Source organism: Perognathus longimembris, chromosome 4, assembly GCF_023159225.1.
Source record: "Perognathus longimembris pacificus isolate PPM17 chromosome 4, ASM2315922v1, whole genome shotgun sequence".
In the NCBI taxonomy this organism is placed as follows: Eukaryota; Metazoa; Chordata; class Mammalia; order Rodentia; family Heteromyidae; genus Perognathus; species Perognathus longimembris.
This window is the reverse complement of record NC_063164.1, coordinates 7,386,664-7,401,731: the sequence shown is the minus strand read 5'-3', so window position 1 is coordinate 7,401,731 and position 15,068 is coordinate 7,386,664. Positions and strand designations below refer to the sequence as shown.

General features: G+C 44.0%; 1 protein-coding gene across 1 annotated transcript in view; it reads right to left on the bottom strand.

Annotated features, from left to right (window-relative positions):
* Dner (delta/notch like EGF repeat containing) overlaps positions 1-15,068 on the bottom strand; it is a 277,045-nt gene that overhangs the window by 26,339 nt on the left and 235,638 nt on the right. The window contains exon 9 of the mRNA XM_048344595.1: positions 11,397-11,519. Within this exon, the coding sequence (XP_048200552.1) occupies positions 11,397-11,519 (123 nt within the window). The remainder of the gene's footprint in view (positions 1-11,396; positions 11,520-15,068) is intronic.

The window sequence follows — 15,068 nt, the reverse complement described above, 5'->3', positions numbered from 1 at the left end:
AACAAAAAATGGGTAATATAAAACTACAGAATAGGGCTGGGAATATGGCCTAGTGGTAGAGTGCTTGCCTCGTATACATGAAGCCCTGGGTTCAATTCCTCAGCACCACATATATAGAAAAAGCCAGAAGTGGCGCTGTGGCTCAAGTGGTAGAGTGCAAAGAAGACAGGGACAGCGCTCAGGCCCTGAGTTCAAGCTCCACGACTGGCAAAAAAAAAAAAAAAAAACCTGCAGAATTGTAATAGAAAGAAAAAAAAAAGCCCTGCTGCATTTTAATAATAATAAAAATTATATTTTAAAAAGAAAAGGAAACTGCTAGCATGTGCTGGATGCAGACAAAGCCAAGAGACTCTTATCTCCAATTAACCAACAAAAAGCCAGAACTGGAGACACGGCTCAAGTGGTAGAGCTTCAGGCATGAATGTAAAAGCCAAGTGAGAGCTTGAGGACCTGAGTTCAAGTCCAAGGATAGGTACAAAAGGAAAGGAATGAAAGGAAAGGAGGGGGAGGGCAGAGAAAAAACTACATGTGTTCATGTACCATCAAAGTGCCTCACAGTGGACTGGATTATTTCCAGAAGAGATAGCTCTGACTTCCACCTCAAAGTCTTCCACTTTGTTACCTTTTCACAAGGAACATGTATTATAAGTTTCTTTCTTTAATTAAAAATCAAATTGGAGGCGTTGGACTGTAGTAGAAGATGCGCAAGTCCACAGTGAGTGGCTTGGGAGAGGGCAACAAACTGCATTCTGACCCAGAGAAGAATGTACATAAGGCTACGCTTGCCTTTCCCAACAGCCTCAAGAGAAAGAAACATGAAGCAAAGAAATTCCAAACGGCATTTACTTCATTTTCTCTCCACTTCATTACTTAGCGCAAATTGTGCAAGTAGAGCACACCCAGTGACTCATGGGCAAGACCTGGAATTACTATCCTTGTTGGGCTGTCTTCTCATTCCTTCGCCAATGCCTTGGGAAGGGAGAGAAGTCAAAAAAAAAAAGAGCAACAGTTAGAACTCCCTAACTGGATTCGCCCGAAGGACTTACCTGAGTCGAACATTACAGAATGGATGGTCTTTCCTTCTAGATCATCTACAGCTATCCCTTCCTGTCTATACTCATGGGAAAGACTTCTTCGAGTCGAGCATTTCGGAATTCTAGATCATCTCCGGCCATCAACAATGTCCTGCCAGGTATTTTTCTCAGGTGCCTTTTCAAGTCTCTGCATTGCCTTTCTTCGTGGGAAAACCAGCCACATCCTCCTGTCCGGTGGAATGCAGCCCTCACTAAGGTTGCATCTCAGCTCCCAACTCTGCCTCCAGAAATCGGGGAGAAACTTTCCTGAATTTGTAACGGCAAAGATCAAACTGGAAGATTAGCAAAGAACTGGCCATTCTTCATTTGGCTGCACATGGCCTCTTCTCCCAAAGATCTCGGCTTTTATTTTCCCACTGATCATCAAATAACATGGACAGAGCTAAAAGAACACATAAGAAAGCCTTATCGGAGCTGGGAATATGGCCTAGTGGAAAAAGTGCTTGCCTGTGTACATGAAGCCCTGGGTTCGATTCCCCAGCACCACATATATAGAAAATGGCCAGAAGTGGCACTGTGGCTCAAGTGGCAGAGTGCTAGCCTTGAGCAAAAAGAAGCCAGGGATAGTGCTCAGGTCCTGAGTCCAAGGCCCAGAACTGGCAAAAAAAAAAAAAAAAAAGAAAAGAAAAGAAAGAAAGAAAGAAAGAAAGCCTATCTACCTCAAAATAAATTGTCACAGTTTTGTGAATTCCCCTGAAGCTAACCAATGAGAATCAAGTGACATGAACAGTAACGGTGTATGAAGCCACAACCAAAGTTCAGAAGTTGAAACCTTAAGAAAAGCAGTCAGATTGGGCACCAGTGGCTCACACCTGTAATCCTAGCTACTCATGCTGTTGAGATCTGAGGGTCAAGGTTTGAAGCCAGACTAGGTAAGAAAATCCGTGAGATTCTTATCTGCACTAAACTACAAAAAAAAAAACCAAACAAACAGGAAGTGGAGCTGGGGCTTAAGTGTCAGAGTACTAGCCTTGAGCAAAATAAGCCCAGGGACAGGGCCCAGTCCCTGAGTTCCAGCCTTAGGACCAGCACACACACACACACACACACACACACACACACACACACACACACACAGCAGTTAGATGATCACTAAATTGCTGGCAAATTCCCTAACCAATCCCACCAGAGTAATTTAATACAACTCAGCACAAAATTACCACATTATTTTTTTTCATATAAGGTTGAAAAGCAAAATTGTAGGCCAAATAGTTAAGCACCGAGACTTGAACATCTTCAACAAAACAAATTGGATGCACACCCCAGATAACACACCACTGTCAGCATGTTTGGACTTTTATTTTTTTTTTTTTTGGCAATAGTTATTAGCCCTTGTAATTTCTCTCTCTCTCTCTTTCTTTAAGATAAGCTATCCAGTCACTTGAGCGGCCACTGAGACTTTTCTGGCATTATGACCAGACACAGGAAATCTTCGCCTTTCAAGTCCCCAGCAGCACCGCCGCCTTGCCCATCTCCGTATTCTAAGATGCGGCATGCCCACACAAGGAAACAGACATTTGTCCCGTTATTCTTCCCGTCATTGGAGGCGGACAACTAGGAAGCAGAAACTTCTGTTACAGGGAACAGACAGCCGTGGCCCTCTGGTGCTCTCAGGGGCCGCCTCTCCAGCCAGCCTCTTCAAGGCCCAGCACTCCCACTTTCCTGGAGATCCAAGTACTTGTCCGACACCATCCTGGGCCTTCTGTTTTTACAGACAAGCATGAAGGACACTGCGAACGCACGCCCTGCCTTGGAAACACTGCGCCCTGCTCTTCCAGCACGGCTGTTCTGCCCAGGTGCGCTGACGGCTCGCTGGGGTTCCCACTGTGGCAGGACTTCCTAGGCCAAATCAAACATCTGTTTTGTCCTGTCTGACTTCTCCACAGTCTCCGAGGGCCTCCAGGGCCCAGGCCGTATCTTCATGCGTGGAAGAAATGATGGCTGTTACAGAATCCTGTCTTTTCAAAGAAATGACAGCCAGCCAGTGTACTTTGGCTGACACACAGGTAAGCTTGCCAGAGGAGTGAGAAGCCTTTCCAAATTCTAAATGGGCCTCAAAAACACCCGATTTTGTCAGGGGGAAAAAACAGGTCCACACTCAAGACTAAGTCTGTAGAATGACACATGGCTTCAGTCATTGGCAAAGGCGTAGCATGCACTATTACAAAACTTATGTTTAGTCTCAGGCAAAAATAAACTGTAATTCAGTCAAAACTAATAAAAAAATCATACTTTTCATATTAAGGGGTGGCAGAGAAATGTTTCTCAAAAGGTTTCTATTCCAACAAGGTTCTTGATAGAAGTAAATTTAGAATTAAAATGAGTAAGAATTCAAAGAGCAATGTGTCAATTATAAACCTTTGTTGTCACCAAAGATATAGTCACAATTAGCTGAAAACTGAAAAAGTGCTATTATTTCAGCTTCAAGAAATATAAGCTAAAGAAACTTAGCTGCTGGAGGTGGTCTTTGTCCTTTTAAGATCTGCTTTGAGCACCATGTGATTTTATTCAAATTTCTCCATGACAACTTTCCCAAGTACTTCAGCTGTCACAGAGCTGGACATTTTCTGGATGTTTTGAAAGTAACAATGGACACATCTCAACCTTGGCCTCATCCTTGCTGGGATCTGCCTCTTTCTGTTCCTTCAGTGAAGTAAGAAGATGAAGGGAGAGGAAGTCTTACTTATTATTCACTCTTGAATCTACCACAGTGCTGGAGAAATGCCATCATACGAAACACCCAGGAACTCTTGTTTATGAGTAAGTAGAATGTAGCGAGGGAATTAATTTTACCCAACAAATAATTCTCAGCCTTTCAACTATAAATTGATGTAGTTCTAAAAGCGAACAAATTAATATGATCAAACCTTTAACCCGGTGATCTCATTTCTCAGATGGCGTTCCCTCTAAAACAACCCAGAGAGTATGAAGGCAATATAAACAAAGATATCCACTACAGAATTCTCTCTCAGAGCCCCTTGGCCAGTGAATCAGTAACAAGCAATCAGATGATGTGCTTATCAAGCAGATGGGGAAATCCCCATGAGAACATTTTACACGGCCATTGGAAAGAAAGGAGTAGGACTTCCTAGCACTAAGTAAAACACATATTAAGTATGGGCACAGTACAAAATTGTAGGCAAACTATTCTTGCTGAACAAACACACACATCCCTTTAGTTATGCTGGACATGCTCTCAGTTATGGCGTGAAACTATGAACACCTTAAAATGGTCTGATCAAAAATTTGTCTTTAATATATTCCTTTCTTTTTTCTTCTCCCTTTCTCTTTCCTTCCTTTTCACTTTCTTTTCTTCTTTTGTTTTTGGCAGTACTGGGGCTTGAACTCAAGTCCTGTTCTCAAGGCAAGTGTTCTACCACTTAAGCCATACTCCCAGAGCCCTTTAAAGGTTTGTTACTTTGCAAATAGAGTCTCAAATTTATGAGAGACTGTGGCCCTCCTAGTTATGCTTCCTGGGTAGCTGGGGTTACAGCTGTGCACCCAGAGTTTTGTGGGGGTGTTTGAGATGGAGTCTCATGAACTTTTGGCCAGGGGCTCCCTGCTGCGAGCCTCTAAATCTCTACTTCCCAAGTCATAAGAATACAAGCATGAGCCACCGCACTCAGCTAGTATGCTATAATTAAAAAGTGGGGTGCTTTTTTCCCTCTTGTCACCAAACATTCCAAATGAGAATACGTTTGAGCATTTAATGTATTCTGCTGGAAAGGAAAACCAATCTAAAATAAGCTATCTGTTGACTTTTTGATACTCTGAGGTTGAGAACACTGAGAGCTATATCATTCTCATCATGAACTCAACTTTAAAGTAATTTTAACAGAAGGGTCGGCATTTTGGTTCGGGAAAGAAATGCTCTTTGTGTGAGTGTTTAGTGTGTGTGTGTGTGTGTGTGTGTGTGTGTGTGTGTGTGTGTGTGTGTGCTTGGACTCCATGCTCGTGTGTGTGTATGTGTATGTGTGTTTAAAACTCACATCTTAGAAAAATGTTTGTGTCAGCTTCCTTTAATTACTGCCTTACATAGTACTTCTAATTCAAGTAAGTACTTAGAGCTACTGAGCGCTCATTTTGTGAAAACCACCATGCTAAGAGCTTCAGAAGATTTCAAAAGAGAAAGTCACTACCTTTGCCAGTTACGCAATAGCACGGAGGAAACTGAAGTCTGAAGCCAGAAAGAACAGAACACAAGGCTAACTGCAATTGTCACAGCAAATGGAAAGAAGGTCTGGGAGGAGGTCAGATCATGTGTTTGGGAATCGACTCCAGGCGGTAGACAGCGAAGAACTTAGAAACCACAAGAGCAAAAGGAAAGAGGAAGAACGTGCTAGAATGCCACCACTTTCCTGGTGGCAAAAGCTTGGGGGGGGGGTAAGGACAGAAGAGTCGGGGTGGACCAGAGCTGCAGAGGACAGAACAGGTGGGATGCAGAAGGGACCCGACAATCGACGGGGATGCTGGGTCTACCGAGTCAGGAAAGGGGGGCGGGAAAGGCTGTGGCGGACACAAATCAATCTCAATTTTTCCCCCACGGAGTTCCCTGAAATGGAATGGTGTGGACTTGAGGCCACATGCACAGGGCTACGCAAGAAGACGAGGCAAACAGAGGTGCTATCTGTACCAACACTCAGGAGGCTTGGCAGAAAGAGCAAAAGGGAAAGCCAAGCACTGGTGGCTCACACCTGTGATCCTAGCTACTCAGGAAACACATCTGAGGATCAAGGTTCGATGTCAGCCCAGGCAGAACAATCCAAGAGACTCTTATCTCCAGTGAATCAGCAAAAAGCTGGAAATAGAGGCCTGGCTCAAGTAATAAAGCACCAGTTATGAATGAAAAAAGCTAAGAGCACAAGACCATGAGTTCAAGCCTCAAAACTGGCACACATACACACACACACACACACACACACACACACACACACACACACACACACACACACGCAAAAAGGGAAGAGGGACTTTTAAGTAGAAAAAGGACAAGAAGGCAGAGTAAGGGTCTCTCCATTCCTTTTATTCCTATGGAATGCATTCAGCAGTGTGAAAATACTTTGTTTCCTCTTTAGCCGCACCATTTTTCTAGCACCACTCACTTAAAAAGCATTCCTTCCCATTCATACCAATTCCCCTATAGAATCAGGAGTTATTAGTGTCGACAATGGTTTCCAGGTCACAATTCAGTTTTGGTCATCTGTCCATTCTTGCACCACTGGCATGAATGTCACAATAATAGAAGTCTTTCTCAAATTCCTGAACTATACTTGCCTAATTTCCTGGTTTTAAGCAAGTTCCATTCATTTATTTGAGTTTTTAAAATATCTGGCAGTGAAAATCACTTTAAAAGAGGAAGATTAGCCAGGTGCTGGTAGCTCATGCCCATAACCCTACCTACTCAGGAAGCCAAGATCTGAGGACTCACGATTCAAAGCCAGCCCAAGCAGGACAGCCCATGAGACTCTTATCTCCAATTAACCACCAGAAAACCAGAAGTGGCTCTGTGGCTCACAGTGGCAGAGTGTTAGCCTTGAGCCAAAGAGCTCAGAGACAGCCTCTAGGCCCTGAGTTCAAGCACCACAACAAATAAAAGGAGGAGGAGGAGGAGGAGGAGGAGGAGGAGGAGGAGGAGGAGGAGGAGGAGGAGGAGGAGGAGGAGGAGGAGGAGGTTCATGCCTAATATCCACCCTCTACTAGCCAAGTTCTAACTATAAATAAGCACCTGTTGGTGTTGGTAGTGGCTTATCTGAGTCTTCTGAGTCTGTGCTGACAGACTGTAAGAAGACACACCTTGGCAAAAATGCTTCCCAGCAGGAGAACATGGATTGGGAGTCCCACGGGAGAGAACAGCTCAGCATTTGGGCCTCTTTTTCCCTCTTTCCCTTGCTCTGGACCAGTGTGCTCTACTCCTTAGGTCTCTAATTCTTTCTACTCCACCCCCCCCCCTTCTCTTATCATTCTTATTTTAATTTCCTAAGTTCTACCACACTGCTACAATGTGAGGGTTTATTTACCTCCCTGTGTTCCCAAGTCTTATACTTATGCCTAAATGTCCCCATAAATATAGCAAAGTTAAACACTGTCCATTAATGCAATCTCTTTTTTAACATTTCCGCCCCACCCCCACCCCTTTTTTTTAGCCAGTCCTGGGGCTTGAACTCAGCCAGGGCACTGTCCTTGAGCTTCTCTTTACTCAAGGCTAGCACTCGGCCACTTGAACCACAGTGCCACGTCTGGCTTTTTCTGAGTAGCTTATTGGAGATGAGAGTATCACTAATTTCATTCCTGAGCTGGCTTCCAACCTTAATCCTCAGATCTCAGCCTCCTGAGCAGCTAGGGTTACAGGCATGAGCCACCAGTGCCTGGTTATTTTGTTTGTTTGTTTGTTATCTTTAGGTAGTTATACAAAGGAGGTGCCATATTACCAGACAGTTTATGTCTACAATGCATCCTGATCTCTGTCATCCCTTCAACATTATCACTCCTCTTTGACCTACCTCTTCCCTTACTCGTCTTCCTTTTGTGGTATGTACGATGAATTCTTGACTGAATTTTCCCTCCCTTTACTCTTTCACACCTTTTTCCCCTTGACCCCAACCTTGCTCTTGCATGTTGATTTTATTGGGCTTTGACCCAGTCTTTCTAAAAGATTATACCATTGAGCTCTTCATAGAGTCTCTTATACTTCCATTAATTTATTTGTAAACATTTGCATACCACCCAATATGTTTACTTACAGATTTATGAAGAACACTCAATCAACCACAAATGAAAGAAACCATGCAACCTTTGTATCTCTGCATGCGGCTTATTTCACTTAGCCTAATTTTTCCAAGTCATTCCATGTCTTTATGGATGGTACAATACCATTCTTTCTAATAGACAAGTAGAATTCCATTGTGCTTATATGCCACATTTTCTCCATCCACTCATCCACTGAGGGACATCTGAGCTGATTCCATACCTTGGCTAACACACTTGTATGCTTTTAATCATGCTATCCCCACCCTCTCCAGGCCGTGGTTTTAATGAAAACAACCTGCAACTTCAGTTCAATTATTTTAACTTTCCTAACATGAGAGCAGGTGTAGCAGACACCTTTGGGTGATCCCTGGTGGCGGTGCCGGGGTAATTCCCCTTAGCATCTATTTAGATTCATCCCCAAATTTAAAGCCATCTGCCCATCTCTCCTCAGGCTCTCCATGTTTCCTTACCTGGATATCTTCGCTTTGGCTTAGTTTCTATCTCGTAAGGATATTCCTTACAATAATATCCCCAAAGAAGTGTATAGTTTCTAAATTCTTGAGTGTGCATGCAGCATTTCTTCCTTCGACCTTCAAATATAGATTGGCCTCTGACTTCCAGTCCTCTTACTTAAAAGCATGGTTTTACTGCTGTTCCTCTTCCTGAGAGAGAAGGTCAAAGCTGCTTCAATTCTCTTTCTTCCGTAGAGCATCTGTCAGTCTCATGTGGAACTTTAGAAACTTTCTCCTTACCCTAGGATTTCAATTTTGACCAGGAAATCTCAAAATACACCGCCATGGTCTGTTTGCTTGGTTGGGTTTTGTTCTGGCTTTTTGGTGCTGATCCTGGGGCACAAACTCGGGGCCTAGGCACTGTCCCCAAGTGTCATTTGAGTAGCTCTAGCGCTCGAGCCACAGCTCTACTTCCAACTTTTTTTTGGTGGTTAATTAATATAAGAGTCTCACTGACTTTCCTGCCTGGGCTGGCTTTGAACCTCGATCCTCAACTCTTAGCCTCCTGAGTAGCTAGGATTACAGGCGTGAGCCACCAGTGCCCAGCCTTCTTCTCTGTTCTTTAACCAGATTGCTAGCCCATCATGTCTGCAAATAAGATTTCTCCAGCTCTCAGATGTCTTTCTCCATGTCTCTGATGTTGTTTCTCGTGTTTCTTCTCCTTTTGGGGCATCTATGCCTCAGACAGGGACCAATCTCCTGGCTTCTCCCTTCATATTTCCTATCATGTCACCAAAGTTTTCATTTCCTCTTTTTTTCATGTCTATCATGAAGTACTTCCCCCCTTTGGAAACATCCAAATTCAATTTTGAGAAGTAGGCATAATTTTTTTTCTCACTTCCTCTCTTGAGTGTTCAGAGACTGGAGAATGAGCACCTCTGAGGACGAGTGAGCCTGGAGACCCCCTTTCGCACTGGAGTGGGGGTCATGTGGGTGCTCTGAGGACTGGGAATCCACCTGACTCATCTCCAGCCAAGTCGGGGAGGGTCAGGGATAGTGACTGTAAACTCAAGCCGCCATCTTCCTTGAATCAGTATTGTCTTAGACTAGGAGATACATAAGCATGTTTATAAGGTAAAGGAAAGGAGCATGGGTAGAGCTCGCAGCTCGAGATGTGCTGAAGAAAAGATGTTTTCAGAATGAAGGACAGGACAGGACTCAGAGCATAAGAGGAAGGTTTAACCTGAAGCAACGTGAGAAGCACGTCATCAGCTAACATGGAGCAGGGAAAACATTTTAGTGATCGTGTTTGCAGGTAAGTTTTTAGGGCAAGAATTCTCCATCCACATCATCTGAGAGAATAACCAGAAGTTCAATTTCTTGGGCCATGTCCTCGACCCAGTGTTGGGAATATCAAGCTTTGAATGTAGCGGCAAAAACTGGATACATTTGAAGATTTTACAAGAACTGCCTTTTGTTCCCTGAATGAATGAGTAAATAGGATGGGAATGGGCTCAAAATTCTCTTGGAGAAACTGTCCTAAGACTGTCCTAAGGAAATGAAAAAAGCCTATGGATTTGCAAAGACATTGGAGATGCAACCATATATCTTTTGTTATTTAGTAATGAGAGCATTAGCAAAGGCCTAGAGATAGGGAAGTAAGGGGCATATTTAAAGCACATTGAGTTAAATAAGTGGTCCCTTATTAAAAAAATCTGCTTTGAAAAATTATACCGTAAATTGTATATGTTTAGCCATTTTCATTCTTTGAAATACACTCACTCTACTAACTCTGTTATTGAAGCATCTCCAAAAAAAATCTCTGTAAGCGTTATTGTCCTTATTTTATACACAGAAAAACATCAAGATTAATCAATGTGAGACACTCATGAGGTTCCACAGTGAGTCCCATGATCAGGACGAGTTTGCTGGGTTTCCTGATTTGGGTTCTCTTACTTTTCTTACCAGAATTGAACAAAGTCCATATTTCTCGGTATTCTAATAGATCTCTAACTGAAGAGCCATGAGAATAAAGCACACATGTCTGCTCCTGTGCCTTTGGTGAAGCTGGAACAGTTGGATTTTCAGTTCCGCATCACGTTCTCAAAGCCATATCCGATCTGTAGAGAGTCATGACGTAGCCCCGTGTTTGCCCTTCGCAAGACTTCAGTACTTGCTTCAGTGCGGTTTAGGAGTCCCTAGTCCTTCCAGAAAGATCACCAAATAGAGGCGAGCCCATCCGAAAAGCAGCAGCTACGGTCATAAAATAAGGTCCTGGTATGAAATAGGCAGCGATAAGACCAGGGAGATGAAGGAAGACAGCCATAAACAGAGCCACAAAACAACGACAGAAAGCCGTTCCCCAGCCTTGTGGTTAGAGAACTGAGCGCCGCCACTGATAAGCCGCTCTCGGGGCACAGTGGCCCTCCAAGGGGGTCAGAGCTTAGAGGAAGCCACACGGGCCACGCGCTGTGGGCAGAGGTCAAGCTAAACAGGAGGAGGAAGAGCTCAGGAACCAGGCTGGCTGGTTCATGAAGAACAGCGCGGCCGTCTCGCCTGTGGGGCTGTGGGTGAGTTAATTCGTGGAAGTCTTAGATCCAGGTCGGCAGTCTTCCAGAGTGGCGGTGACGAGTATCAACACAAACGAGTGCACGTTCCCCTCCCAGCTGACCTGTTTCATGGGGACTTGGGGGACTTGACAATACATGAGATTCTACCTGTCTCCCCCCTACCCCACCCCGGGCAGAAAACCGAGCGCCCTGTCTTGCCCGGGGCACGGGTACACAGGCAGCTTGCTTTCCTCGGCCATAGTGCTCAAATCCTTGACCTCTAACCTGGGCCTGCCAACCCACCTGTGGTAGCTTTTCCACTACCCAGAAGGAAAGAAAGCGGAGCTAGGAGGAGCTGGCAAGGCCGGAGAGCGGTCTCCGAGGCTTGCAAATTGGTTTCTCCGGACCCATCAATCGTCCTCACCTCAGGATTTGATTCTGCTTCTAAGCAGATCCAGGCTCCAATTAGAGAGGGGTTTACGCGGTGGCGGGTGAGGAACACACGCGGTCACTCGGCGCCACCTTGGCATGGGAAAGCCAGGCAGCTTGCTCACCTTTGTATTCTGCCAGACACACGCACTCGTAGCCATTAACGAGGTCCCTGCAGGTGGCGGCGTTCAGACAGGGCGCAGACAGACACTCGTCGTACTCCTCCTCGCAGTAGAGGCCGTGGTAACCTGGGAACAGAGAGAACGCCTGCTGTCAGCGGCCCACGCACAGCCCCACGGGCCAGGGGTTAAGGAAGGTGGGAAGGTGGCGGCGGTGTCATCCCAAAGTGCCAAGCAGACAGACGGGGACGGAAGGACCTGGACCTTGAGCAATCGCATTGAAATGCAAGTTTAGGCGAAGTAGATGAAGAAAGAAAACAGGTTTGTTTGTGTGTTTTTTTAAGGGTTGTTTATTTGCCTTTTCTATCCTTTCTTTTAAAAAAATATTACCTCAAGATTTATTGGGTACACAGTTTTTTTTAATTTTATTTCTTTATTGTTACGACCATGGTGATGTACAGAAGGGTTACACTTACTTCAATCAAGTAATGAGTTCATTTCTTGTGGACAGTGTCACCCTTTCCCTCGCTCTCTCCCGGTTTTTCCCTCCCACTCCCCCCCCCCAAGTTGTGTAGTTCATTTTCCACATAGTGTCCGGTGAGTCCCACTGCAGCATTTGTTCACCCTCTGTCTCCCCCCCTCCCCATTTCTGTGATGCCCTTGCCTTCCCAAAGACAGATAAATGAACAAACGGAACAAAAGGGGGGGAAAAAACAGCAGGAAAGAAAAAAAACCTCTTGTTTTCATATCCTGGAGTTCATGTCCATAAATCCTATTTCCTATGATCAGGTGCACATAGGTATTGCCCCTTTGTGTTCCTCTCCTAAGAGCATCCTCCTTTGGTCTCACTGTGGGTGAGAGCCTAGAGACCTGTATAATTTATTGTGTCCTGGTATTATAGATCTAGCTTCCACATAGAAAAGAAAACATTTGTCTCTCTGAGCTTGACTCACTTCACTTAATATGATTTGTTCTAGGTCCATCCATTTCCTTGCAAATGGCATATTATTCTTTCTAATGGTAAAATTCCATTGTGTGTATATAATAAGTACCACATTTTTCAGCTCGACTCATCTACTGTAGGGCATCTGGGCTTATTTCTTTTCTTTTTCTCTTTCTTTCTTTCCTTCCTTCCTCCTCCCTCCCTCCCTCGTTCCTCTTTCTTCCTTCCTTCCTCTCTCTCTCTCTCTCTCTCTCTCTCTCTCTTTCTTTCATCTATGACCAGGACTCAAACTTGCTATCTGATGCTTGCTTTCACGCATTGGTTGGCAATCCACCACCTGAGCCATGAGCCCAAATATACAAAAAGCAGCTAGATGCTGGTGGCTCACCCCTGTAATCCTAGCTAAACAGGGAGGCTTGAGACCTCAAGATTGAAGTTTGAAGCCAGCCAGAGTAAAAAAAAGTTCTTGAGACTCTTATCTCCAATCAAGTACTCTGAAAAAGCCAGACGTGGCCCCATGTTCAAGTAGCAGTATGGTAGCCTTTAGCAAAGAAGCTAAGGGACAGAGGCAAAGCCCTGAGTTCAGGTTCCAGTACCAGCACCAAAAGAAAAAAAGAAAACCAGTGATCCCTTCCTTTGTTTCTCAGGTTCAAAGAGAAAATTAGCTCAAAGGGCTTAATTGAAATTACTGTTGAAATGTGTGGGTTTTTTGGTTTTTGTTTAAAAATATGGTTATATAAATGACAGTTCCTCAAATTGTGCCAATTTTTTTTTTTGGCCTGGGCCTTGAACTCAGGGCCTGAGCACTGTCCCTGACTTCATTTTGCTCAAGGCTAGCACTCTGCCACTTGAGCCACAGCGCCACTTCTGGCCGTTTTCTATATACGTGGTGCTGGGGAATCGAACCCAGGGCTTCAAGTATAGGAGGCGATCACGCTTGCCACTAGGCCATATCCCCAGCCCCGATTGTGCCAGATTTTAATTACTAAATATATAACAGAATTGAAGACCAAGAAATCAACAATTCCGTAACAAAGTCAGCTTTTGCGCTCCTATTTCCAAACAGGTGTTTATTCTAAAAGGTCAGAAGACAACATTCTTTGAGATTCACTCAAAAGTTATGCTGTTTTTAACTTTCAAAAACATTTGTTATTGCCAATTTTCAGTGAAACCAGGCCATTTTTTTCTGGCCCTGTCCAAACAACAAGAAACATGTGAGTGCTTTCAAAAGTCACCCTGACTGTGTTAGTTCTGAATCCAGATAAGCAGGGGAAAAAAAATAAACCCTTGCACAAGTGGGAATTAGAATTGCTAGCTTTTTCTCAGTTTTCCCAACACCCCGCCGGCCCTCAAACTCAGAAAGTCCATTATGATGTGCTAATGGGGCTGGGCTGAACGTTTTGTTTCTTGCGCCTACCACAATGCCCATATATGCATTATTAATAAAGCACTTCTCAAGGGGATTGCCATTTGGGTTATTTGGGAACTGCTTTCCCAATTTAGGCAACGATAACGGCCCCTGAGATCTTGACCTTCCTAAAACAGATACACTATGGGTTTCAGGTTCTCATTCTTCTTCAAGACTCTATTTTTTATCATTTTGCACACACACATGTCCTGTTTTCCTTTATTAGAGTATCCCAATAATATAGATAAAAAGGTTCCCAGCTAGCAGCAACTTTGTTCCCCGCCCCCACCTCAGAGGACATTCTCAAAGATTAGAGACATTTTTGGTTATCACAACTGGGAGTGAGAGAAAGGGCAGTTACTGGTACCTTCCTTGGGGAAAGCCAAGGATGCCAGTCTCTAAGCACAATGCACGGAAAGCTGTTATGACAGAAGGCTCTCCAGTGAAACAAGTCAGTACAGCAGGTGGAGAAACCCTGTTCTCAAGTCAGGGTTCAGCAATATACAGCCTACAAGCCAAATCCATCCTAGTGTGTCTGTACAAATAAAGTTTTATTGAGAGACAGCCACCTCCATCCACGGTCTGTGGCCAGGACTCCACTGCAACTGCAGGCTGCATAGTTAGTTACAGCAGAACTCATGGGAGTCGAAAGCTAGAATGAGTTTTCTGTCCTGATATAGAATCAGAAGAAAGCTCTCTTTATAACAGTTTGGATATAAATTTCTCAGATACATGGTCTGAAATGTTTTCCTTCAGTTCCACAGGTTGTCTCTTTTACTCTGTCAACTGTCTCCTCCGCTGGGCAGAGTGGATTTATAGTGGATTTGTTGTAGTGCCTCCTGCCAATTTTTTGCATTCGTTACCCATGCTTTTGAAGGCATATTTAAGTCATCATTGCTGAAAGCAATGCCTTTTTCTCCCCCTAGGAGTTTTATAGTTTTTGTTCAGATCATATGCTTGCACTTGACCAACAAACAAACAAATCTCTGAAATAACAAGTGATGTGTGGATGTGGAAAAAACTGGAACTCGTACGATATTGGTGGGGATGTAAAATGGTGCAAAATTTGCTCAGAAAAAACAGTATGGAAGGTCTTCAAAGCCATTAAAAATTAAACTCCTGTATGATCCAGCAATCCCATTTCTGGATGTTTAGTGGAGAGAATTGAAGGCAAGACATCAGAGACATACTAGTATTACTGTATTCATGACAACATTACTCACAGTAGCCAGATGACATAAACAACCTAAATGTCGATTAGAAGATGAATGAATAAAGGAGATGTGGTATGTGCACACAACCAAATATTGTTCAGTCTTTAAAAAGA